Source organism: Belonocnema kinseyi, chromosome 7 (genome assembly GCF_010883055.1).
Source record: "Belonocnema kinseyi isolate 2016_QV_RU_SX_M_011 chromosome 7, B_treatae_v1, whole genome shotgun sequence".
In the NCBI taxonomy this organism is placed as follows: domain Eukaryota; kingdom Metazoa; phylum Arthropoda; class Insecta; order Hymenoptera; family Cynipidae; genus Belonocnema; species Belonocnema kinseyi.
The window spans coordinates 95,995,355-96,022,668 of record NC_046663.1 but is presented as its reverse complement, the minus strand read 5'-3'; the positions used below and the strand labels follow the sequence as shown (position 1 = coordinate 96,022,668).

The window sequence follows — 27,314 nt, the reverse complement described above, 5'->3', positions numbered from 1 at the left end:
TAAAATTGATCCGATTATTAGAATTCCATGCCTTTTCCCGATTTCCCGAATTCGTACAAATTCAGCAATAAAACAGTTTAAATCGCAACTTTATCATTTATTAAAGTTAAAATTAAGTAAGGAAATTGACTACCAGAAACTCTTCTGATATTAAAATACTTTTGTTGCGTTGTATATTATTTCTAGAAATTTAAATAAGAAAACTGAACATCATAAATTTGTAAGAGATTTAATCTTTAAATTTATGTTTCAATCAAACAGTCGAAATTGTAAATTTATAAAAGTCGAGTCTTCATGCGAGTTTGAATTTAAAAAAATCAATATAATACCTGCAGATTAAACAACTTGTTTTCTTAAAAATCCAAACCAGCATAAAAAAGGTTCTTCTAACTCTCATAAATTACAAAAAATGCTTGATTGGCCATTGTTTAAGTGTTTTCAGTGATACTGAATCTTAAAACATTTAAATTAAAATGTTTCACTGGAACAATAGGGAAATTATTACGAATTTTTTCCAGAGAAAAAAAAGGCGAAAACATTTTTTAAATATATGCATAAATAAAAAATACTAAGTGATGGCAAGTTTCTTCAGTTCAGTTTAGAATCCCAAATTAATCTAAATTTGCCGCGGATATATAGTTACTTCTTGACTACGATAATCCTTAACGATTCGTTAAATATTATGATTTTTAAATGACAACCTTTTCAATTTGTCGGTGCATCGATACTGATTTACTGCTTAAAATGCAGCATCTAGTATATAAATTATTGGGCATTTGTGACATTAATCATTATGAACAGTGTTCCTTTTTTTCTTCATCTGTAAAAAGATGATCCTGATTTCTGTGCGATACACCTAACACGCTTCATTCGATTTGGCATGTCGTTCGACAATTTTTTCTCCACATTTTCTCTCCTTTTCAACGGCAGAAAAATTAGAAAATTACTTTTAAAAAAATTTTAAATAACACTACGCATGCTGAAGAAAAATACTAGTGATGGACGTATAAATCATACTGGTTAAAAGTATTATACAAAAGTTTTAACAAAGCAACAGTATTGAGCATTTTCAGTACACGTTTGCAGAAAGACTGGTGCGAATTGATAAAAAGGTGGTAAATTTTCGTGCTAAATACTATACTGATAATATAATTTGCATGGCAACTAACAGGGGTTACAATGTTCACCAGCTTTCAATTAATTAGTATTAACTTTATAACTTTTCTGTCAAAAAATAGATCGCACCAATTTGTATACAGAACAAGTTGACAAATTTAAAATCAATAATAAAATTTTAGAAAAAGCAGTTTAGGGTGAAATTGACAGATCAATGTTAACAAAATTAATTCAAATTTCGACTCGTTCGCCTCTTATTGTTTATTCATACTGCATTCACACTTTTCCACACGAATTTGTCACTTTTATTTCGTCAACTTCGCTTTTGTAAAATCCATGTTTCGAAAAAATTCGATTTAACCGTTTTTTGAGAATAACATAAATTAATTTGAATGGTATTTGGAAAATCTATAATACTGGAAATAAAAGATTTCAAATAATATGTATATAATTAAATAATTGTCCTAGAAACAATTCGGTTAAATCGAATTGTTTTTCTTCAAAAATGTGCTTTCCCTGAAGTTTTTTTTATCTGAATCTGAAAAAATTCGGCACGCCTTATAAGGAATCGAGTAACTAGCGGAAGTTTCTTTAAACTCGAGTACTAAATTGAAATCTGTAAATAATATCTAACTAGAAAGAGTTTAAAATACATAAATGAAAAAAAAAAAAAAAAATTAAGAAACTCACTACCAAAACAGAAGTTGGTAGACTACATCTACTCGTCCCATAAAAATAATAATTGGCATGATATAAAAAATGATATTACCTAAAACAGTAGGTTTTTTGCAAATCTGATAACCGTCAGTTACAATAATCCCTTATTGTTTAGACTAGCCAGATTTGGTTTATTTTAAATAAAAGATGAAACTTATACTAAAGAGAAGCAAAAGAAAAATTCTAAAAAGAAAAGTATCCGAGTTGTAAACGCGACTTGTGAGTTACTCGATTTAAAAGCGACTATCGCAAATTACTCAAGATTAAAATAAACTTCTTGGGGTGTGTCGAATTGATAGCAACGAATGATACTGGCAGATTGATCTGTCCTGATTCAAGATTCAGTCTTGAATCGGAGAAATCTATTTTCGAGTATAAATCTAGTAGCCGTGTGAACCATTCCTCCTGCACGTACTCACCAATCACGATTTGTAACGATACCCTAAGTTTTCAACAAGTTAAAGCTAGAAAGTTATTAACAAACAGCATGTGTCTGTAACGTAATGCGCGTGTGCTCATGTTTGTAATGTGTATATGTCTAACAAAGTGTAACTCACGCGTCGCAAATACGACGATCCAAACAGTGTTATGGCTTGAACTTAACCAAGGGTATGTTTTTTGTCTGTAAGCACTTATCACACACCCATTCCGCGTAAACCTCTTGCGTTAGAAGTTGGTAGGCAGCTTCAGAGAGTCCTGTGCAGCCTCTGAAATAAACCATATTCATTAGACTTTATCAAATAATAGAATATTAAATAATCACTGGAAAAAAATAGTTTGGCTAACTACAAGCCTCGGACTCAATTTCGAGGTGAAAAAATAGTCTATAAATTATTTAAATTCCTATTAATTCGAACACTAAAGCAAATCTTTTTTTGCCATTTGAATGGCAAAAAAAAAATGAACTGCGACTTAAGACACTCAAGATGCAGCTCTCAATTTTTAAACTTAAAAATTTAAGTTCAAGTTTTTTAGTTAAAAAATGTTGTATTCAAATGCTCAGTAAAGTAAATTCAAGGGAGTGCTTCCACTGTACTGCCAAATGCAAAAAATGTGTCACGAGAGTTGAAAACGGCCGTGAGGCGGTGCTAGTAGTAACTTTGTTCTACAAAACCATGCAGTATCATAGGAAAAATACATGATAATTACAAAATAAATATGAAAAACCCTTTATAATCATTTTTTCTTCATAGTGTAGAGTCAAGTAGTAAATAAGACTCATGTTCTTGTGAATTATTTTCTTTAATATAGAACTTATAAAAAAAGAAATAACGACTACACAAATGAATGAACAAAATGTCAAAAATATATATTATTATCAAATTATAAATTCAAAACCGATTTGTAAAATAAACGAATGATTAAATTCCCACAAATATTTCAATTCTCGAAATTTAGAATAGCTGAACATAGTTTATTGATTATTAATTTATCAGCTATTAATATCAATATAAATGAGGCAAATAATTTAATTAATCATTAATTTATAATTTATTAATTATTTTCGGCAAATTTTAAATTTTGGCAAGCATAAATTTCAGGAATAGAAATATTTATGGGCATTTAACAATTCATTTATTTTATATTTCGGCAATTTTTTTCTGGCTAATTTATGATTTTGTTATTCACTTTTTCGTTTTTTTTTGTGTTAGTCCCGCATATTCAAACACTTTTAAATATAGTGATGAAGAACTAATTTTTCTATTTTTTATTGCCGTTTTAAAATAGAATACTACTATATAATAAATATAATTATATCTATAGATAATAAAAAAGGAATATGATAAATCCTAAAATATTGTTTTCTATTACAATGAAATAACGAGCTCTTAAATCTGATATTTTTTTAATTGATTAGACTTTGTAACGAAGCTAAAATATTTTAAAATTTGTATGTCAAATTTTAAAGAAAGACCATTAACGAATATTTTTTTATCTTTGACAGCACTCAAATTATTCAAGAATTATTTTTCGAAGTGCTACAATAAATCCATGCTGAAATTAAATTATGAGAATTGAGAACAAGAAAATAAGTATTATCACCTTGTTTATAAATTTATGTAAATATAATTTTTATAAGATTCGAGTCCCTTTAAAAGATGTTTAGAACTTTTAGAAGTTGGGAAGGAATCAAGAAATATTTGATACATTTTCGAAAATGTTTCCGAGTTTTCGAATATTAGTAATCTATTTGAAACGTCTTCAATTCCTGAAAATATTATTAACTGGCACGAATTTTTCTCAAAATTTACAAATATCACTTCAAATTTAAACAAAATTACCTTAAAATCTTCTACATTTTCCCAGCAATTTTAGGAAAATTTGTTTATTCCCTTGAAAACTTTCAAAACTCTCTTAAATTCTACTAAATATTTCTTGACTTTACTCCATTTTTGTTCGTTTTTATTTTGCAACCTTACCAAATTGAAACATTTTGCTTTAAAATCTTCTAAAATATTTTTAGAAATTTTAGGAAATCGTTTGTTATGTTTAAAAACCTTTTTCAATTTTCTTTTAATTATTAAAAATTTTTTTGCATTTTTTATTTATACTGCAAAATTAGAAAAATTGCCTTAAAATCTTTCCGATTCTTCTTTGACTATTTTTGAAATCTTCTAAAATCTTTTTCAATAATTTCTTCAAATTAATTTTTCGAAATAAAAAATTATTTTAATTTTTCTTAGAAATCTGAAAAAATGTCTTATTTTCGTGGAACTTCACAAAAATTCTAAAAAAAACTTTACAAGTCGTAATTGTTTTTGAATCATTTCAAAACTTTTGAATACCTCTTAAACTTACTGAAATTTTATCTAAAATTATGTAATATGGCAAAATTTTGCTTTAAAATCTTTCACACTTTTCAAAGATTTTAGGAAATAATTCAAAAATTTTAAAATCTTTTTTCGATTTTCTCTTGGAATTTCTTACAAAACAATCATTAAAAAATTTCCTATAAATTTTAGGAACTTTCTTCACACCCTGACAAAATTCACTTTACCTAAAAAATTTGTAAATCTTGAAAAATTAAAAAAAAATGGTCTCAAAGTCTCCCATATTCTTTTAACCCACATTTTAAAATATTAAAATTTTTCAATTTTAAACGCTTTTAATTTTTAATTGATGAACTCTTCCAAGAATGCATTTTAAAATTCTTTAAATTAAAAATGTACACTTAAAAATAAAAATCTAAAATGGAAAATTTTTTTAAGTAAAAGATTTTTTAATTACGCATTATAAACTGAATAATATCATAACTAAAGAAGATAAAAATTCGACTAATTATTTAAAAAGCAGTTAAAATCGAACTTAGGAATGATTTTCTTTATAAAATTTGTAAAATTTCCGGTTAAAACATAAATTTACTGCCATTTTCCGGTTTACAGGTCCAGTATATTTACTTATTGCAACTTATGCTATTTACTTATTGCAAGCCTATAGTCGTTTATCGACATTTTGTCCTTTTTTTTTCAAAAGTCAACTATAAAATTTTGGTTAAAAATAATTTCTTTCATTTAAAAACTTAATATTTATTAGTTGAAAATTTAATAAGTTTGTAGAAAGCTTGTATTTCTGGCTTAGAAATTTAAGAAACAATTTGATAGAATTTTTTTTTCTTTTTTGACTAACAATTATTTTTTTGGAAAATTCAACAATTTATTGAACAGTCATCTTTTTTGGCTTTAAAATTGATCACTTTCTGTAGACATTTAATATTTTTTGGTTAAAAATGCAACTGCTTCCTCAAAAATTCTTCTGTCTCCGTTGAAAATTAACTGTTTGTTCAAAATTCGTATTTTCGACTGGAACATTAAACAAATGGGTAGAAAATTTAACTATTTGGTCGAAAATTAATGTATTTTATTGAAAGTTTGTCTTTTCTATAGAAAAATTTTTTTATTTGAAATAGGCAAAATAAGCGCACATTATCTGCCCAGTGAGCGACAGTAAAATAGCACTTTATTGTACTGCGACGACCGACACTTAAAGTGACAGCAAGGAGCAAAAAGTGAGTGAGAAGTGAAAGAAAAGTTCAAGAAAGGAGCGAGAGGAATTCATTTTAAATCTAAGTTTAACTACGAAGTTGACTTTGGACTTCTAATGTCAACCCACGCGCGTGCGTATGCGGTACAATCAAGCACAGTTTCCCAGAAAAAGACCTCTTATTCCGCCTATTTCAGATTAAGTATCGTATGCACCACGCCAGTAAAGTTGTTTTATACTCGGATGCAGTTCAACTTTACTATTTAGGTACATAATATACTATTTTTCGATAAAAAAGGAAATATCAACAATCACATTTTTTCTGGAAATTTATCTATTCATGTTTCAAATTCAACTCCTTGGTTGAAACTTAAACTACTTTCTTAAAAGTTCATTTTGTTCATAGAAAATGTAACTATTCTATTGAAATTTCAACTGATTTGTTGTAAATGAAATTTTTTGTTGAAAATTCAACTGTTTTATACGAAAATTGTCCTTTTGGTTTAGAAAATAAAAATCTTATATAAAATTAAACTGTTACAGAAAAAATTAGTTTTTTTTTTAAATATTGAAAATGAATTCAATAAAAAATGAACGACTCCATTTTTGTCATAAATGAATCTTTTTTGTTTCAAAATCCAACGATTTATTATAAAAAAATCCAAACGAAAAATTAATCAAATAAAACATTGACTTCATTAATAGTTTTCTAATTATTTTGGGCTAATTAATAGTTCGGGTTAAGAAGACACTGTTGTAAAAATGGATTGTAACGAGCTTACTACGTATGTTACTAAAAAATGGTCGGCTGTGCACTCAAATATTTTTTCCAGTGATAACTTGTACATTATATACGTACATAAGTAGATTTTTGGATGATTTTTATCTTACCTGTGAAACCAAAAATTGCATCCAGACTCACAGAGAATGGCTTGGTCATTATCATGTACCTCTTTGTGACAAACTCCACATGGATAGATAGGAGGAGCGTTGGGATTTTGTGGATTAAATACCATAGGTTGGTCAGGAGGGTAGATCTGTAAGATTGAAAAAAAAACATTTACTTATTTAGAGTTAGAATCGATCTTTTCAGAAGTGGCTAGTGTAATTAAAGAAAAAAATTCCGAATCATTAACCGGTTTGCAAACATTTTATTCCCAGTCATTTATATTTTTTTAAAAATCAAGTAAAATACACAAAATTTCGGTTGAAGGTTTTCAAACTTAAAAAATTACAAAATACTGTACATATTTTCTTTTGCTAATTACTTGCACTGACGGTTTAAACCAGACACACACTGAAAAATATAGGTACGAAAAATTATTATTTTTTACTTATATTTTCGTCCATAAACTTTAGAACAAACTTCAGTTACAGATAAATTTGAAATTAATGTCAAAATTGAGCAATTCTGGCAAAAAAGCATCATCACTTAGGGTTGAGGATTTAAAAAAAAACTTCTTAGTATTAGGCATACAGCTCTCATGCATTTCAAATTTAAAAATGTGATTGCTACCAATTGTTACACAAAAACGCATTAAAATGTTTAATGTAGAAACAAAAATGCTGACAAATTTTAATATTTTTTCTCCTTAATGAATTACTTTTTTAATACATGAAATGAGTAATCATGAGGTTTTTATCAAATTTATTTCAATTATATGGATAATTGCCAAAAAAATGACCATTTTAGACAGTGAGATTTTCGAAAACAAGAAATCTTCAGACTGTACACAATATTTTCTTTAACTTTAGGGTACGCCAAGAGATTATGAAAATATAAAACCAAAATATCAAGGTAAACAATTATAAGGGTTTTATACCAAACCATAAAGAGTTTAAAACGTACTCTAAACATCAGTCTTTCTTTCAAGCCGAAAGAATGTGCGAAAGAAATAGTAAGAAAAAAATTTCACTTGAAAAATCGATACCTATTTGTAAATTTGTATAATTGCATACAATAATATTGATTGCATTTACGTTTAGAAGCCTTTCATATAATTACATAGATGGTTACTGTTTTTAAACATCTTTTTTGACAAATGATATTTTTCCTTAAATAACAGCTTCATCCTCAAATTTCGATAGAAAAAATTTAAGTACACAATCACAACTGAGCGAGACCCAAGTTTTCAATCTTAGATTTAATTGTGTCTTATTTATGGATGGTTCTGTCATTAAAACATTTTTTCGTAAAAAAATACAATATTCTCCCACTTATCGCAAAATTCGGGGACTGGGAGTCGCGTTAGGTGAGTTCCCTCACCACATAAAAAATCCTTCTCCCCTTGCGCTTTACCCTCATATCTCATTGGCTTAGAAAATCGAACCTGTTCAAAAAAGTTAATATCAAAATTTGACAGCTGAGGAAATAAGTAGCAGAGAACATTAATATGTAATTATGTTAATTTTACACCCTAATCCTAAAATTTGTATGGTTTCTTACAAGTCTTATTCAGAAAAAAAATTTGGAAACTCTGGATGGATAGGCATTTAAGTATTTAAATATAACACAATTTCGGTTGAATTTGTATTTGCCTAGAATAGATAGCAATTCATAAATTGAAACTATAACTTATTAAATAGGCTACAGTAAATGACAATGTTTTGTTTGAAAAGTCGGTAGGAGGATCGAAACGAGAAGGGAAATTTGTTATAAGTGGTAGTGCGATAAGTGGAAGGGTACTGTAATGAATTTGAGATAAAATAGAAAGCGTTAAAATGGTTGTATCAAACCTTGAAATAATTCTATCAATGTCTTATAAGTTTTGCCTGAAATTTAGAATTTATCTGCTACATGATAAATGCCTTCATATATAAAAATGCTTCAAATATAATCTGAATTTTCTTATCATGCTTTAAGAAAATAATAAATCCGCCCTATTTACAAAAGTTTACATTTAATAAAAATATATATTTACCAAACTCACCTTTCCAGCAGAGACTGGCATCGGCTTCGGCCCCATTCCCGGTGGCCCTTGAAATCCATGAGGTGGACCTCCCATGGATCCTCCCATATTCATTGGATGTCCCATTGGCGGCCCACTTCCCATATTACTCGACATGTTACCCATCGGTCCTCCCATATGTCCCATTTGATTGTGATGACTGAGATTAATATTCGACATAGTATTCATGGGGCCCATGTTCATGCTACTGATTTGGTTATGCCCACCCATATTCATATTATTAGAAACCATTGAACTCATGGTGGTCATGGGTCCGTTCATAGGTCTTCCAAGATTACTAAGATTATTTCCCATATGATTCGGATGACTTGGATGATTCGGATGACTTGGATGATTTGGGTGATTTGGATGATTCGGATGATTGGGATGATTCGGATGATTTTGAGATCCATTATGACCTAGTGGACTATTAACATTGTTCATCGGAGGTCCGTTCAACGGGCTGTTAGGCGGTATATGGCTATTCATGCTATTCATATTCATAGGACCGTTGGACATGTGATTAGATCCTCCCATACTGTTCATGGGTGACCCCAAAGGTCCACCCATTGGACTACCCATACTATGACCCATGTTGTTCATCGGACTTCCCATGGGCCCGTTATTCATACTGTTCATGGGACTTCCCATTGGGGGTCCACTCATCTGCGAATTTCCCATATGGCCCATATTCATGTGATTGTTCATTGAGTTTATCTGTCCGGGTGGCATGTTGGGACCCATGTTGTTCATGGGACTCATCCCGCTTATCGGCGGGTGGTTCATCGGAGACATGCCACCCATGTGATTCATGTGATTTCCCATGGGAGAGTTGCCCATTGGACTCATGTTGCCCATGTGTTGGGACATCATGGGGTTCATTCCTCCTATTGACGAGAGTGGACTCATCCCTCGCATTGGTGGTCCACCCATGTGGTGGGGGTGGTGAGGGTGCATGTGAGGTGGACCACCATGCATCATGGGATTTTGCGAGGATTGGGGAGGAGTGTCGTCGAATGGATTACTCGCTACTATTGTGTCTCCGTAGCCAGTCAAGGGTGGAGGTAATAAATCCTGGAAGAGAAAAAAAATAACGTTTTTTGTTGTTGAAGTTTTTAAGTACACATATTGATAATTTCAAGGAATTAAAATTTCAAAGATGAGTTTTTCATTCAAATAGTAAGAATTCACTAAAGTTATATATCAAGGGGTTGATAAATCGTCCGATAAGTGTACACCTACTTCTGACTTCAAGATGTTTCACATACTTCAGAATCTTTCAAGGTATTTACTTAAGGATATTTTATATAATTAAAATTTAACTTTGAGCGGATTATTAATTTCGTATCAAGTTATTTAATTTATGCACGTAAATTGTTTTGGTGTTTTTGAGTGATGTGGGCCTTTGACATTTACATTTGATACTAAATTTATTTAAATGAATGATAATAAAGCGATATAAATTTAATAATTATTTACAAAGTTGAATAAACGGGAGGTGGGTACATAGTTCCCCGGGTGTGAAATAACGTGGCTATTGCTTATTGCAACAAATTTTATAAGTGAAATCTAAGCGTGAATAATGAAAAAAAATTTGATTCATAATTATTTATTTAATTCTATGTAGTTATTTACGCATTTAGGGTGTTTCTTCCTTTAAAGACTCTTTATAATTATTATATTCTTCATGTCTTTCGAGAACATATTATTTAGCAAATTGTTTGATTAAAAAACTTATTGCATTACGTATTACTGAAAAAAACACAATTTTCATAAAACGTGATAAATAAAATTGTAAAGAACTTTTCAAGGAACAGAATAGGAATTTTCAACAAAATAGTTGAATTATCAACCAAAAAGACGCAAGTCTGAACCAAAAAAATGCACTTTCAATTAAAAAAGGTTGAATTTTCTTATTGTGTTTTATTAATTTAGTTCGCATTAAAGCCAAACAAAAATAAGAAAACGGAATAAATGGGAGATAAGTGGAATCGCGTGAGAAGTCGGATATTGAAAATCTTTTGCACACCAGACATTAGTGTTGATATCATACATAGATTATTTTTTTAAGGTAGTTTGAAGTGAGATGCATTAAAATTTCTAAAGTGACCTTTTACTTAAATAAGTGACCATAGTGTTTATTTTGTAAAAAAGTAAATAAAAAGTGAATTGAAAAACTGTCTCTGTGTCAATCCTTAAGATACTTTATCGGCCTAGGGACCTAGCCCGTAAAAAGACTACTTGGCCTTCTTGGTGCACATTTGCATAATATAATATTATCTGATTGATTTTCATATACTGCTGCTTCAAGAGCATAATAAAAACGTAGTATCAACTTAACAAACAAAAAACTATCAAACTTTTATTATAAAAGCTTTTGCCTTTTTATTTAAAGGAGTCCGAAGTTCTCAAAATGTAGACAGTTGAAAATAACAGGCTGTTTTATATAGTAATAATTAATGTTTCAAGACAAAAGAAAACCAATTACATATTTTTTATTCTAGAAATTTAAAGCTTCAAAATAAAAATGCATTGATATTTATTGACACAGAAATAATGGTTAAAACTTTTATTAAGGAAGCCGTCAGCTCCAATTTTTAGCCCTTTCACTATTTAAAAAAGTTCTAATCTCTTAAATGTGCGTTTTACATCATAATTTAAAAATGTGTATACATTCTTTAATCTTTTCAGATTTTATATCTTATGCTGTGTGCATTTTTTTTAACTCTACAATGCAAATGCCTACAAATGCAATATATGCAGTGGCTATGACAGCAAAAACTCTTATCTTATCTCAGACGCTTACACACGACATGCTCTTTTTTACTGAAACTATAGCGCCTGATTTGATATCTGCGTTTATGTCAAAAAGTGGCTTTTATTATTATTTTGGAAGTCACTTTTTATTAGATTTGCTTTAGGCAAAATAAAATACGAGTCTTGTATTCATTTCGTCTTCATTATTGAAACTAAAGGCAAGTCGCTCTTTATTTCGATTTCATTATAAAATCTTAACAAAACACTCTGGATATTTCGTTTTTCTTTCATCAACTCAACAGTCATCTCGATTTAAATACACTCTAAATTTTTTATGACTATCTGAATTATATTGATAAATATTAACACTTTCTTGCTGAAAAAAATAGGAATATTTTTCTTTCTGATAAAAAGACAAAATTAGTAAACAGCTTTACTACAGACTGAGGGTATTGATGAATATTTTTAAGTTCATAAGCTTGAAAAATATGAGCACATTTATTTTTAGCACGGTCTACTTTGTTTATTGTTTAAAAGTAAGTTGTCATATTAAATTCCGGTTTCATGATGTTGTAAAAAAAAGTAGCAGGAGTTGTCAATATATTTTGTTTAATTTCATATCTTTCCCGAGTTTTTCGTTTTCGAGGCTACTCAGCAACAATTTTATCGTTAGTTTTGAAGGGTCGCAGATTAATTTTTTACCTGTACAGACGGTGGTTGTTGAGGTTGTTGCTGAGCAACATTGGCATTAGTCCGTCGTTTTTTCTTCGGATTGGCACCAGCAGGAGGAGGTGGTGGAGGATGAGGGTGAGATGAGGGTTCTGGGTGAGGGGCACCAGGGCCCATTCCCATACCCATTCCTCCTAAAGGCATCCTTGCGAAGGGAGGCATGCCTGCAATATTGTGGCTCATCTCCTTCTCTTCTCCTTCCCTTTTATTTTATCATGCCTTTTCAGTAGCGCAGTGGCTTTGTTGTTGACTCAATGTACTTGGAAAACTGAAAAAAATTATAAGTATAGTTGATAGAAGCTTCACGTTTATTATTTAAAACTTTCGATCTTGAATAATTTTAGACTCAAAGCGCTCAGAAAAATGCAACTTTCAAATTGCACTCGCAAGTTTTAAGAACTTCAAACCGAACCTGATAAAAATGGCATTAATTCATGTGATTTAAAGTAATTAAAAAAAATTACAATATTTATTTAAATCTTTAAAGTGTTTCTGACTTGCAACTTTTTTTAACACCTTGCAATTACAGGCCTCACAGTTATCATGGGACCAAAGGGTACTTTTCTCACGCTCAAAGTGTCCCTAAAATTGAGATAAATTTAAAGGAATTTAAGGCGAACGAGAACAATGTGATAAAATTCATAAAAATCCAAGGTGAATTAAGAAATTCAAATGTATTGAACGCAATTTAAAAATATGAAAAAATCCATTCACATCAGTAACTTTGAAATGAAATTAAAAAAATTCAAGGAAATTTAAGAGAATTTGATGAAACGCTCCATCGAATAGAGTAAATTTTTAAGAATTCAAGTGAATTAAAAAAATTCGACAGAATTCCAAAAAATAATTTTAAATCTTTCATGCTCTACACGTCTCGTGAAATTCTATAGTGATATTTTCTGAAATCCTGGAAAATTTATTAAAACACATTGAAATTAAATAAATTTAAATGATATTAAAATCAAATTTAAAATTCTATTTGACGTTTAATAATCAAATTAATGTGCAAAATTTCTGAAAATGAAATCAAGAATACAACGACTAAATTTGGACAACCGCAATTGAAAAACACATTGAGAGCTTTGAGCCCCCTTAAAATCATTGAAATGCTCAGAAATCTTATAAATCCAGTGAAATTTTTTAAACTATCTCAAAACCTTATCGACCATGTAAAATCGTTCGATATCTTCCAAAATTCTAGAAAATTCATTGTCCTAAAATATTTCAAACCTATTAGGAAAAAGATTAAATAAAGTAATTATAAGAAGTTAACATAAAAAGCTCATGAAATTTCTTAGAAGTTTTAAAAATGCCTTAAAATCTGTAAAAACCCTTTAAATTATTGAAAGCTCTTAGAAATTGCTCGGAATCTTTAAAAATACGCTGAAATATTTTTAAAAATGCAGACAAATCAGAAATAGTTATAGGCATTAAAAATCTCCTGATTTTTCTATTTTTTTCAAACTGCATAACTCTTGGGATCTTTGATCTTAGCATACATTTTTTTAAAGTTTCATTATGGCCTGCAAACAGGATACCATAAGGACATAATATTGAAAATAGGGTACTTTAGGGACCTTCACTGAATATAAAGTACAATAGGGAATATAGAGACCGGTATGCGAGGCCTGCACATAACCACTTTTCATAACATGCTGGGAACATATTTTCAATTGAAAATGCAAGAGAAAGAATACTATTTTTCCTTAGTGAAATTGAAGCTGTTTGTCAAAAAAGGCCTAGCTGGGCATAACAACCGAAATCTCGATTTCGAGAAAAAAAGAATTGGCATAAATTTGAATTAATAATCAAATGTTTTCAATTAATGCTAATAAAGTCTTATCTTTCGCGTTTACTGAATATTTAGCTTGATTTGCAACATTTTTAATGAAACTAAGAAAAAAATTACTTTTGTTGAAAAAGGAATCTAACTAATTTTTCTCTGCTAAAAATACCTTTTCAACTATGCACATTCTATTTGCCTTTTCCGGAGTTACCGAGTTTACCATAGTCTTTATTACTGAATGATTTTTCTCTTTATCTCTTTTTAATTTGAGACACATCATTTAAAAACTATATAGGAAAATTAAATTAATTACATGAAATTTTTTCACATTATTTTCACCACTTTTCCGAGTAACGTTAATAGAAATTTTTTGTTCGTTTGGATGATATTTTACATATGTACTAGGCTTAGTAAGTGATGCAAGAACACGTCAAATAAATATGGTAAATTTTTGAATAGTAATGTTTAAAAATAAATGTTGGTACTACTCAACACTCCTATTTAGATTAAATATTTAATTGGCTCTGTTTTGAACAAATAACTTTGAAATTTTCAAGTCAGAACATTTAACTTTGCAGTTCATCAAATTTAAATTAATAAGTTTAAATTAAAAAGGCTTCACCTTCTAATACTTCTTTTCAAAATTACTATATATTTGTTATATGTTCCAATTTTATATTGGACCTATTTCCGGTTTTCACATTTTCAACATGTTTAAAATTGATTCAGCTTTAAGTTTTTTTTTTTATACATTTTTAGGCATATTGTAGTTTATAAGCGAATTTGAAAAAGTGGAATCACAGGGAAATAGGGGAAAGTCTGTGATTCCTGTTATTAATATATTTTTATTGCAGAATTCGGTATAGGACATGTAATAGGTCCGTTCTGCGAATTAATTTTTTTTCAACCAAAACACTGCTGCTCATGCCCCTTTCTGTCAAACGGCTTCAATTACGTATAATTGCAAAAAGGATGAATCCAAATAATAAAATTAACAAACTGAAAAAGGATTCAGTAATATCATTTAATTCCTATGCATATTAAAACATAATGTCACTAACTATAATGTTCAATTGCTATAAATTTGAAATTGTGTCATCTATAAACTTTCATTAAAAAATCATTTAGTTTGAAAGAAATTTTAATAAAAATTCTTCTAATGTTTACGCAAGTGCTAAATACTTTTTACCAGCAACAAATATGGAAGAAATAACAAAAAAAGGAAATTTTTTGAAAAAAGTAATCATTGTCTTAATTTGGCCTCGAAATATAATCGTATAAATGTCGAGATAAATGTGATTTAAAACGTTTATTTAACAACATGAGATAAAAATTAACCTTGGAAAATTACGAATTTGTTCAATTAACCTCTATTTTCATAAAATATGGAAAGTTTAAAAAGGTTTGGAATTTAAATTAAAAAAATGAAATAAAAAAAAATGGATTTTATTCTTTAGACATGAAGTCTTCTTATTTGAATAGGTTAAGATTTATCATTGCTGATCTGGGTGCAGAATCAAATAAATCATACAAAAATCATCATATTTTAAAATATTTTACACTTTTATTTATTTTTTTATCAATATTCTTAAAGTCCATAGCGCAAACGCACACTCGCATAAATTGTACCTTTTTGGATTTCAAGGTTTCAAACAAAAAATTCAAAATCGGATATGATTTAGAGGCCTGCTTTGGGGTTTCGCCTTTTTATTGATTTTTTCTTGTTCTTACTTTCTTAATGACTTGAAAATGCATGTATTACTCTTTTATACACATGGCATGAAATTATACCCCTTTATATTACCATCAATGTCCAACATTTCGTAATAAAAAGATATTAGAAATCTCTAATCAATCTTAAAATTTATGAAAAGTTATAATGATTGTCGAAAAGGGATCTAAGCATCATGAAAACAAACCAAAAAAGTCGATAAATTTCACTCGGAAAAGAGGTTAAAATCTTAACACAAAAATAGAGGGAAATTATTCAGTGATATAGACTACGGAAAAGTTTTTTTTAATTTACAGAAAAGGAATGTATAATATGCATTGTAGAAAAGAGATCTTAGCAGAAAAACTATTTAGGTCTCTTTATATTTTTATGTATTGTTTTTCTCAATTTCGATATATCAAAGTTTGTTAGCCCTAATTGAAAATATATTCATAATTCTCCACATACAGGACACTTTGTAAATAACAAAATATTTCTTGATTTTTTCCCTAAAAATTGTGGATAAAGTTCCGAAAAACGCTTACCTCCGATTAATTCGAAACTTCGTATACTTACGTATTTTGACGCGCTCATCACGAATATGATAGTGAAAATACCCGCAAATGTGATTTTCATGGTAAAAATCATGAAAACCCATAAAAATCTATAGCATGTTGTAAATGGGTCGTATATGACCTAAGTTTTGTCTGGGACCAGTCACAGGGGTGCCCCCCTCCCCTCATGACACGTTGGAAAGGGGGTCATGTCTGACCTAAGTTATTCTTTGAATAGTCATTGGGATGCCTTCCCGCCTCCCAGGACATGTTGGAAAAGGGGTCTTGTGTGACCTAAGTTTTTTCTGGGACCGGTCACAGGGGTGCCTTCCCGCCCTCACAACACGTTGGAAAGGGGGTCGTGTCTGATCTGAGTTTATTTTGTGACCATTCATTGGAATGCCCCCCCCCCATGACATAAAATATGTATTTTCAAAGGATCTAAAACTTTTATTTGAAACTTTTTTTTTTACAAATTTACACTATTCACTAAGATAAACGTAAAAAAACGTGATTTTTATGGGGTTTTCATGGTTTTCACCGTGAAAATCAAATTTGCGGGTATTTTCACTATCATATTCGTGATCAGTGCGTGAAAATACATAGGTATACGGAGTTTCAAATCATTCGGAGGTAAGCGCTTTTCGGAACTTCACCCAAAATTGTAATTTGTAGCTCAAATTAGACTTAGTAGCACTAAAAAAAGAGGCTGTAAAAGTATTCACGTTACAAACTTATTTGTTGCACTTCTGAAGAAATTTAACATCTTACATTTTTCATAATCCTCTCAGGTTTATTATTCAATAAAATAAGACAATGCAGTAAAATGTTCAACAATGAGAGAGAAAAAGACACATAACAATATTATTAATTACAAAAAACATAAATTTATTTCCAAATAAAATTAATATAAAGACGTTAAAATATTATTTTATACTTGCTGACTTTGATATTACTGTATATGAAATAAAATGATTTATCTAATAACCTTACTTTTCATTAACTTTACAGAAAAAATGTTTCAGAAGGGTATACTAATAGTTTATTATGGATTTCACCCTGAGGATAAACAAATGGTAAGGCTTCATCAGGGGAAAACAGCACAAAAAGTCTTCCTATAGTTTTAAAATAGAAAAGGATTCCAAAATTTTTTGGCAAAATTTTTATCCCGTTCCAATTGATATTTTTATTATTCACTAACGGCCTAGGTGAGTAGGTGCGTCACGTCGTTGTGTCAGTTCACTCTCCATCTTTGTATATTTTTGTACTGCGCATGCATCGCGTCCAAAATTTGATTGTCGCCGTTGGCGTACTTATTTAAAATAATTATTTTCCCTTCTACTTTATAAGTCTACTTTGTGATCTAAGATTTTTTTTTTAATTTTTACAATCAATTTCTTGCACATTTAATTATTTTAAATACGCGTGCTAACAACGGTAGCCAATCTGGTTTCCGAAGTGACGCATGTGCAGTACGAAAAGATACCACTGCAGCGTTTTGTAATCTCAAAGTCTAGTATTTTGCAAGGTGTTTCGCTTATGCATGCATAGTTGCAAAACAGTGCTATGCTTTTGGATGCTGCTATCTTCGAATGGTTCAAGCAATGCGAGAGACAAGTGATTCACTGTCCGGGCCGATCATTCAAGAGAAAGTTCTCATTTTAAACGAGATTCTCAACGGCCCGCAAACGTCCTTATTTCCATTAAATATTTAGTTTACCCTCGTCTCCGTATTAGAACAAAAAAGCGCAACATATTTTTTACTAGACAGGAAAATCAAATAGAAATAGTTTAAACAGCTCTGATTGTTTACCTACGGAGTACCTTCATTAGAGCCGAAGGTCAGAATCGAAACCGAGCTTAAATTGAGTTTGGAATATATTTGATTTTATTCCAAAATATGAAAGTTATTATGAGTTACGTCGATGGATATATTTTTGTCTAAATTATACTTAAATAAAAATGTTGACGATGAAAATTATATTTTAAAATAGTTCCTTTTTAATATTAGTATTTAAGGTAGTGATATTCAATTGCATGCCTAAACATAATTACGTCGTAATTTTAGTAATTATATCTCGATTCAGAAATCAGGCCTCGCACGCACTATAGAGACCAAAAATAGTGTAAATAATAAATTATTTACAGTAGGTTGAACAGACTTTCCCCTTTTTATAATCTTCCAACTTAATTGTTCACTGAATTAATAGAACCCAACAAGAAAATCCTACTCTTTTTGTTGAGAATTCATTATTTTCGATTGAAAAGTCTACTATTAAATATTTAGTTAAGAATTATTATTTTTTATTTAACAAATTTATTATTTGGTTCAAAAATGATTTTCTTTAAAATTCAACAATGGTGTTGAAAAGTAATAATGCTTGGTTGAGAATTCAACTGTTTTGTTGAAAACTCGTTCTTTTGACTTTAAATTTCATTCATTCGATTGCATTTTCTTTCTTGACAAACAATCTTTTTGGTTTGAAAATTCAACAATTTAGTAGAAAATCGAACTATTTAGTTGAAAATTTATGCCTTGTTGAAAATTTCTCTTTCCTTTGGCAAAAAATAACTTTTTTGTTTGTTAAAAATGCGATTGTTACGTTGAAAATTAATCGATTTCAGTTGAGGATTAAATTCTTTATGTTAAAAATTTGTCATTGCTGTTTAAATCAGACTTTTTTATTTTAATTTTAAATCAAAATGTTTATTTGTTGAACTATCAACTTTTACATTTTTCGTTCAAGAATCACATTTCTAGGCAGAATATTCAACTACTTGGTTGTAAATTTAAGTACTTTCTTAAAAGTAAATTTTGTTGGTTGAAGATTCATAATTTTAGCTGATAATTCATTCTTTTCTTTACTCAGAAGTGATTTTGTTGACGGAAAAGAACTATTTTGTTTAAAATTTAACTGAATGGTTGCAAATTAACTTTTGTGTTGATTACTGAAAACCCGTATTTTTGGCTTGTAAATTCAACAATTTGGCATAAAATTCAACTATTTAGTAAAAAATGAAACTGTTTTGTACAACATTGTTTTTTATTGAAAACTAATTCTCCTCAATAAAATTTGGAATAACATCACGCCTATTGTTCAAACTATTTAGCGCAAAACATATGTAATTTATTGAAAATCAGCCTTTTCTGGTAGAAAATCATTCTTCATGGTTAAAAATTCAACTATTTGATTAGCAATGTATTTATTTTGTTGAGAATTTGTCTTTGTACGTAGAAAATGAATCTTTTTTGAGTGGACTTTCTAGTTTAATATGTAATTATTCGGTTGGAAATTGAACGATTACATTAAAAATGTATCCATTTTATTGAGAATTCATCTTTGTTGGCATAAAATTAATCCTTTTTGTTTTTGAAAGTCGTCTTTTTGGTTTAATATTTAAGAATTTGGTTGAAAAGTCAATTATTTGGCTAAAAATGTATATATTTTGATAGAAATTCATCTTTCTTGGTAAAAAATTAATCTTCTGATTTAAAAATCATGTTTTGGATTAAAAATTTAGCACTTTGGATGACTCTTTTTCTTTTTTAATTGAAAAAATCTTTCTTCGTTGAAATTTCATCTCTTTTGATAGAAAGTTCATCTTTTTGGGATAAAATGCAACTAGTTTTTTTTTTTTTTTTTTTTTTGAAATTCGTCGTTGATTTTAATTCCATTGTTCTTTATTTCAAATTAAATTTTTCGTGGAAGGTATGCCCCCCCCCCCACCCTCAAATCGTCTAACGTTATTTTCAGATGACTCCTAAACAAATTCACAAAGAAAATGAATGATTCATGATTTCAAAAAGAAATGTTACGTAATTTACGCACGGCCCCTAAACATTTATTAAGACATTTTTCTGGAGAGTTTTGATTTTTTGAAACGGCGGACATATTATTTTAGCCAATTAGCGAAGAAGTTCAAAAATATTTTCCGAAGAACAATAAACAAATAGTGAAATTACCTGGAAATGGTGAGAAAATAGTGTCTTTAGTATAATTTGTTTCGAAATAGTAGCAAAATAGTTTTGACTAAAAAAAAAGTGCCATATATTGTAAATTAAGTGGCGAGTCCGAGGCCTGAGATATTGAGGTTGGGGTAGTCATAATTTCAAATTTAATAGGTTCAATATTCGTCGACATATGATTCGATGGATATAATCCGGCAATATGTGATAATTAAACACAGCAAATCGCATCCACTTGAACTCTCATACTCCAAAGGTGTTAATTTATTAAATTTCTTTCATTTTCTAAAAATTATAAAGAGGCAGATAAGAAAATAGACTCTTCATTTCATTTCCCTGACGGAGACAAGTTGAATAAAAGAAGCGGACTAAATAAATATAAAAGTCATGCTCTGTCTCCTTTCGCAGAACCTCAAAGTATGCCCTACTGTTTGCAAAATAGCTATGACCACCCTATTTAGACCGCATATATAGTCTTCTGATATAAAATTAAGAAAATTGAAATTTATATTTTCTTAAATGCTACCTATACCTTGTATTTATTTAAAAATTTAAGTATTAGTTAAACCGTAAACTCACTTATTTGTTCTATTTTTCTAGGAAATTATTCCCTTTTAGACTTAACCTTTCCCCATTTTCACAAATCCCACTTTTATAAAAAAAACTCCAAATTACTTTAAAAAATTTGAATTTAAACTACTCGAAGTGATAAATTCGAACGATATATTTATGTGTATGTTGGTGGATTCTCAGCATATCCAGAAATTGTCTTTTTATATTCAACAGGTTTAATTCAGATTTCTTGGAAAGACAAATTCGAAAAAAGTATACGATTTTTCTCGACTCGGCCCGATTTGCATCTTGATACAGGAGCAAGAGGAAGAAAAACAACAAAAAACAAGTATGCTATTCATATGCATCGACAATTTGATGCTTGTATGCATAGGTTGGTAGTAGGTACGCGTGGGAGGAGGTAAATGTATTTATATTCACGCGCATAAATAAATAAGTCGACTATCGATGCACTTCTCAGCGATGGAAGCGGGGTGTGATAAAAGGCACGGGACTCAGTCGAATTGCAATAAAGCTACAAAGCCCGGTGCGTCTACAGTAAATATAAAAAGAAAAGCAAAATAAGCATCCCCGATGCCAGTTCACGGATCCAACCTAACCTACAGATTTTTATAATGCATTCGCAAAGCAGATCGGAATAGGCGCTCTTATCTTAATACAAAAAGTAGAAATCCAAGTCAAAGCTTTTGAAAATACTCACGGGAACATTATAGATGGCAAATTTAGTGCCTATACATCATTCTTCCGTATTTCGGCAGGACAGTTACCATGAATTTGTGTTGTCCTCCTAGCCAAGTCCCTATATAAGGATTGAGCTTTTATTCGATTCAAGGATTTCTGCACTCAATCACATATTTCTCGTCAGCACAAATAGATCTCAGATTCACTCGCGTATATACAATATTCGGGAAAAAGTCACAACTTTGGAAAATTATTTGTTTAGGATAACGCACGCCAGTATGTCAGGTCGCCATTGTCGCGTTTCGCGTGTGCGTGTAGTTGTGAGTTTCCTTATCCGTGAGAGTGTCGAATTTATAGTTCCGCTAATTACCGATTAGATGGCGCCACCTCCCGGCATTTCTTCAAATAAAAAGGCGCGCTGAGATGACCGCGAAATTTAAGAATCGGAAGATTCTTAAGAGGCCGTTCAAAAACTACATTACATGGTCAGGTGGAGGGTATGTTTTGTGACGATTTTTGACGTAGGGGGAGGAAATTTTGCTAAATGTAACATCACAAATGAAAAATTTAAATAATTTGAAATGCTTGAAAACATTAAAATTAGTGATTTTATTTACAAGTATCATAGAAACTTATTCTTTATAATTGAAAAGTCTAATATTATATTTTTGGTACAGAACTCTCTTGTTTTTGGTTGAAAACTCTACTATTTGGTTGAAGATTGAACTATTCTGTCAAAAATGGTGTATTTTCTTTAGTTGATAATTAATTATTAACTAAAAATTAAACTAATCTATTTTTGGCCCTAACTTGATCAGTTTTAGTTGAAAAATCAACTATTAAATTTTGTATTGAGAACTCATCTTTTTTCGTTGAGAATTTAACTATTGTGTTCAAAGATATATAACTACTTTGTTAAAAATTTGTATTATTTGTTTAAAATTCGTTTTATTTTTGGTTGAAAATGAATTCTGTTAACTTGAAATTTAACTCTGCCATCACTGGTTGAAAATGGGTAGCTTTTAATTTGAAAATTCCAAAATTTAGGTGATCATTTATGTTTTTTGTTGTCAATTGTTCTTTTTAGTAAAAAATCAATCTTGTTAATAGAAAATTCCACTACCCAAGTGCGAATTGCCGGAGCTGAATACACGGCTCAGCGTTGGTCCAATTTTGGCAGCCAAAGGTCGGCTAAAGATATTGGGCCAATATCGGCACTTTAATCGGCTCAGTGTTGAGCCTGTGCTGGCAGCCTATATTGGCTATTTATATTTGCCGATTCTCCACCGATGCTTGGCCCAGTATCGGCACTTTATTGCGTCAAGTCTCACTTTTAGTACGGGGAATCATATTTCACGAGGATCCGCCAAAGTCTGGCCCAGTTACGACACATTATTGGGCCAAGTTTCACTTTTACCACAGCAAACGATGTTTTATTTGAATCGGTCTAATGTTGGGCCAGTGCTGGCAGTCTATATTGGCTATTTATATTTACCGATCCTCCACCGATGCTTGGCCCAGTATCAGCACTTTATTGCGCCAAGTCTCACTTTTAGAACCTAAAAAACAAACCAAGTGCGAATTCCAGGAGCTGAATACACGGCCCAGTGTTGGTCCAATTTTGGCAGCCAAAATTCGGCTAACGATATTGGGCCAATATCGGCATTTTAATCGGCCTAATGTTGCGGCAGTTCTGGCAGCCTATATTGGCTGTTTTTATTTTCCTGATCCTCCACCGATGCTTGGCCCAGCATCGGCACTTTATTGCGCCAAGTCTCACTTTTAGCACCTAAGAAACCAATCTTACACGAAAGATAAATATTTTATTGTTGAAAAGTCGTCAAAGTTCATGATGAAATTTCTAAGTTCTGTCATAAAAAATTTTGAATGTTTATGAAAAATTACATTTCCTGTCATTGCAAAAACTTGTAAAGCAGCTACAGCGGAGAAACTGAAATATTACGCGAAGAAAAATTGTAATCGATTTAAAGTATTTATTTAAAAATTATTTTATTGATATTCCTGTTAACAGTTCGTGTATTTTACATTTACATTAACTTTTCTGAACTGTAGCTTATGAGGATGACTTTTTCACAGTGTTTCAACCTCTCGGTTTAGCGAAGTGATTAGCACTCCCGACTGCTAGGCGATAGATTTAAGTATATAGACATAGGTTCGATACCCCGTAGCGTTAGAAATTTTATTTGTAATATAATGTTCAAAATGTAATATATGCATTCAATCTAAACAGGACCATTAATATTCATATTCAAAGTACTCGCAATGCATAAACATTTATTTTTTAAGTACCTTTTTTGTCATATCCTTAGACTATAGCAGTAGTCGTTAAAATTAACCAAAATGTTTAAATGAAGTTTCAATTCTTGAAATTATAAATAATATTCGAACGCTATGCAGTCGTATAATGATGAATGGATAAAGTAGATGCGTCCTAAAAAAATTCAAGGATTTTTTATCAGCTTTTGAATTAACTCCGGCATCCAGGTTGGTCCGATATTGGTACCCAGTGTTGGGCCGACAATGGCAGCCTAACCTTGGCTGCCAAGTGCAGGCCATAGTTAGCATTCAGTCATTGGCGCGATGATGGCAGCCGAGCTTCGGCAATCTTTTTGCCGACTATGGGCCAATGCTGGGCCGTATCTGACTTTGCATTTGGGTAGTTGCTTGAAAGTTGAACTACTTACTTAAGAATTCATTTTATTATTTAAGGCCATGTAACGAGTATGTCACGTGACCAGATTCATACCTTACCGTCGCCTTTCTTATTTCCCAACTTATTTTCACACGAAGCGCCACATCAAGTTGAAAATTTGGAATAATAAATAAGAAGCATTAAGAAAGGTGGGTCTAGTCCTAAACTTTAATAGTGATAAAAAAGCAAAAAAAAATATTTACAACAAAAAAATTTTTTCATAATTATACAAATTTAGGACCAGACTCAATATTCTTAGTGCTTTTTGTTTAGTATTCCAAATTTTCAACTCGATGTGGCGTTTCGTGTGAATATAAGTTGAAAAATAAATAAAGTGGGGGTAAGGTAGGAATCTGGTCCCGTGGCCCACTCATCTTTGGCTGAAAAATTAAATAATTTGTTGTAAACTTATTGTTTTTTTTTTCAATTAAAATTTTTCAAACTAGAAATCAAACTATTTCATTTTCGGCCGAACTAAAAATAAATAAAATGGCCGAACTGGACCAAAGATTATTTTTGACTGGACCATAATCTTACAGGGAAATAATTTAGGGGGACACAAGTAGTTTAAGCCAATTAATCGACTTTCGAAATTTTGGCACTTACGCCCGTATGCAGTGTGGCCCTTCAGTTCATATTTTTGGTTAATTTCAGCTGTTTTTTATTGAAAATTAAAATCTTTTCATGTGCTTGAAATATCAACTATTATATTTTTGATTAAGAATTTTTCTTTTTTATGAAAAATACGTCTTTTTTTTGTTTTTGTCGTTTTCATGTTGATTGAAAATTTATCTTGAAGGATAAAATTTCAACTTTTTGTTTTGAAAAATCATCTTTTTTTGCGTAAAAGTTTAACAACTTGATTCAACTGTTTTGTTGAAAATTCTTATTTTTGGGTAGTACATTCATCATTTTGGATTAAAAATTCATATTTTTTTTTAGAAAATTTCTTAGTTGAAAATTCAATTATCTTCTTAAAAACTCGTCTTTTTGACTTGAAGATTCGTACTATTTGGATAAAATTCAACTATGCGTTGATGAAGTTCAGTCTTTTTTTTTGAAAATTCAAATATTTAGTAGAAAATTCTTCGCTTTAAATAGTTTCCCTGGCGGACCGAAGGAACCGAATAGAGCCTTTATAAAGTACCCGTAAAGACCCCATTCGGTTCTTTTTTTAAAAACTTGAAAAACAGCAAAACCAACTTTTAAATTGTTAGAATTCGGATTCTACGTTAGAATTCCCTATATAAGGTCACGGAATAATCGCAATAGTTTTTTTTTGCAACGGTAAAAAAGTTAAAAAAAATATAAGACGTATAACGCCTGTTGACTGTTACTTACAGGCGATGCGTTTGAAGTGTAGCAGTCAACAGACTTTATAGGTCTTGTATTTTTTAAAACTTTTTACCGTTGCAAAAAAAAACTATTGCGATTATTTCGTGACCTTTTATAGGGAATTTGAACGTAGAATCCGAATTTGAACAATTTAAAAGTTGATTTTACTGTTTTTTCTAGTTTTTTAAAAAGGAACCGAATGGGGTCTTTACGGGTTACTTTGTAGAGGCTCCATTCGGTTCCTTCGGTCCGCCAGGGTTGGTAGAAAATTAATCGTTTATGTTTAAAACTCAATTATTTTGTTGAAAATGCAATAAATGTATCTATTGTTCTTTAATAATCTAGTTTCTGAGAATATATTTATTTACTGAAACTTTGTAAATAGGAAAGTCTCAAATGAATAGCCTTTGAAAGTTGAGAATTTTTTAATGTGTTACGTTTCTGCTGTGTAAAAATTACAGAATATGTTTGCTGGGTTAGTATATAGTTGAAATATTTTAATCTGAGCACGTTCAAAAATTTATAATTTTAAATGCAAGTATTAAAAATTGAATAATTAAAAATCTATGTTGTACTAATATGTAGAATTTCAAAATGAAAGACAAAATACCGTTAATAGTTAAATAATATAAAAAGTAATGGCTTTCAAATTAAACAACTTTGAAATTGAAATAAATTTAATTTTTAACAAATTTAAATAGAAATCTTTCTGAATTGAATAATTTTAAATCGCAAGAATTCAAAACTGAATAATAATTTTACATAATTGAATATTTAATATCCTACTCTTCTTTCTTCTGCTTTTTCTCCACCCCTATTAAACGCTTTCAGCCTGAAATTTTTTAAATGATGAAATTTTAATCTAAATTCATTCCGTAACGTTTTCAAATCTAATTTGTTAAACTCATTTTTAAAACTATCAAGGTTTCAATAAATTACACATTTTTTAACGTTTTATTTTATTATATTAAGTATTTTCTTATTCTAAAATTAGCAATTTTATTGTAATTTTTTTTTTTATTTCAACTTTAATTACAGTCCCCTCTCTCAATAATGCCGGGCATGGGCTGGTTGGGGAATATTTTTCGTGGAACTCAGCTTCCCCCACTCTTGACAAGTGGAAGCGTCATCGAATTCGCGTCCACTTTTCCTGAATAGTGTCGGTCATCAGCCCCCCTCCCCCAGAAAATACGATGTGCATATGTTTGGATGTTTTTTTCGCGATTTTGGTTCAACAAAAACGATTTGTTTGTGTAAAAGTATTGATTCAATAAGTATTTGATTAAAGATTATATGAACTATAAAGCATTAATCCTAAACTAATTAGACTGGATTGAAATGCCGTCATTCAAAGTGATAGCGTTAACATGCTGCAAAACACGATTTGTTTAAAACTTTTTTTCGGATAGAATATCATATATATTTTTAATTCTTAAAATGTATAATTTAATATTTTTAATATCAACAAGATTCATCAAGATCCAATTCACTTTTCCAGAAATATTGATCATTTAAAAAAAATCAAATATGTTGAAACTTCCATAATTTTCCAAATTTGCAAAACTCGTTGAGCTCCAAAGGAAGCCTCGACTGAAACAACGTTGTATCAAAACATATTTTTTTCCATAGACTTCTATGTATTATGAGTTTTTATTTTAACCGTTTCTCTATTCCGCGGAAGCGCTGAGATCGAAAATTTACAAATTGATTTCGGAATGAAATGTCAAAATAGTCGAGATTATTTAT

General features: G+C 30.1%; 1 protein-coding gene across 2 annotated transcripts; it reads right to left on the bottom strand.

The window, feature by feature from the left end:
* Nucleotides 1-666: 666 nt before the first annotated feature.
* LOC117176849 (protein pygopus) lies at nucleotides 667-21,826 on the bottom strand. 2 transcript variants are annotated; one of them, XM_033367191.1, is made up of 5 exons: nucleotides 21,540-21,826; nucleotides 12,222-12,516; nucleotides 8,736-9,836; nucleotides 6,706-6,851; nucleotides 667-2,540 (listed from the first exon to the last, which is right to left on the bottom strand). In XM_033367191.1, exons 2-5 carry the CDS (start codon nucleotides 12,429-12,431, stop codon nucleotides 2,420-2,422), a joined length of 1,578 nt encoding a protein of 525 aa, XP_033223082.1. In that variant the 5' UTR covers nucleotides 12,432-12,516; nucleotides 21,540-21,826; the 3' UTR covers nucleotides 667-2,419. The 2 variants fall into 2 exon arrangements, with proteins under 2 accessions (XP_033223082.1, XP_033223083.1); XM_033367192.1 differs by having other exon boundaries at nucleotides 8,745-9,836.
* Between the last annotated feature and the right edge of the window lie 5,488 nt (nucleotides 21,827-27,314).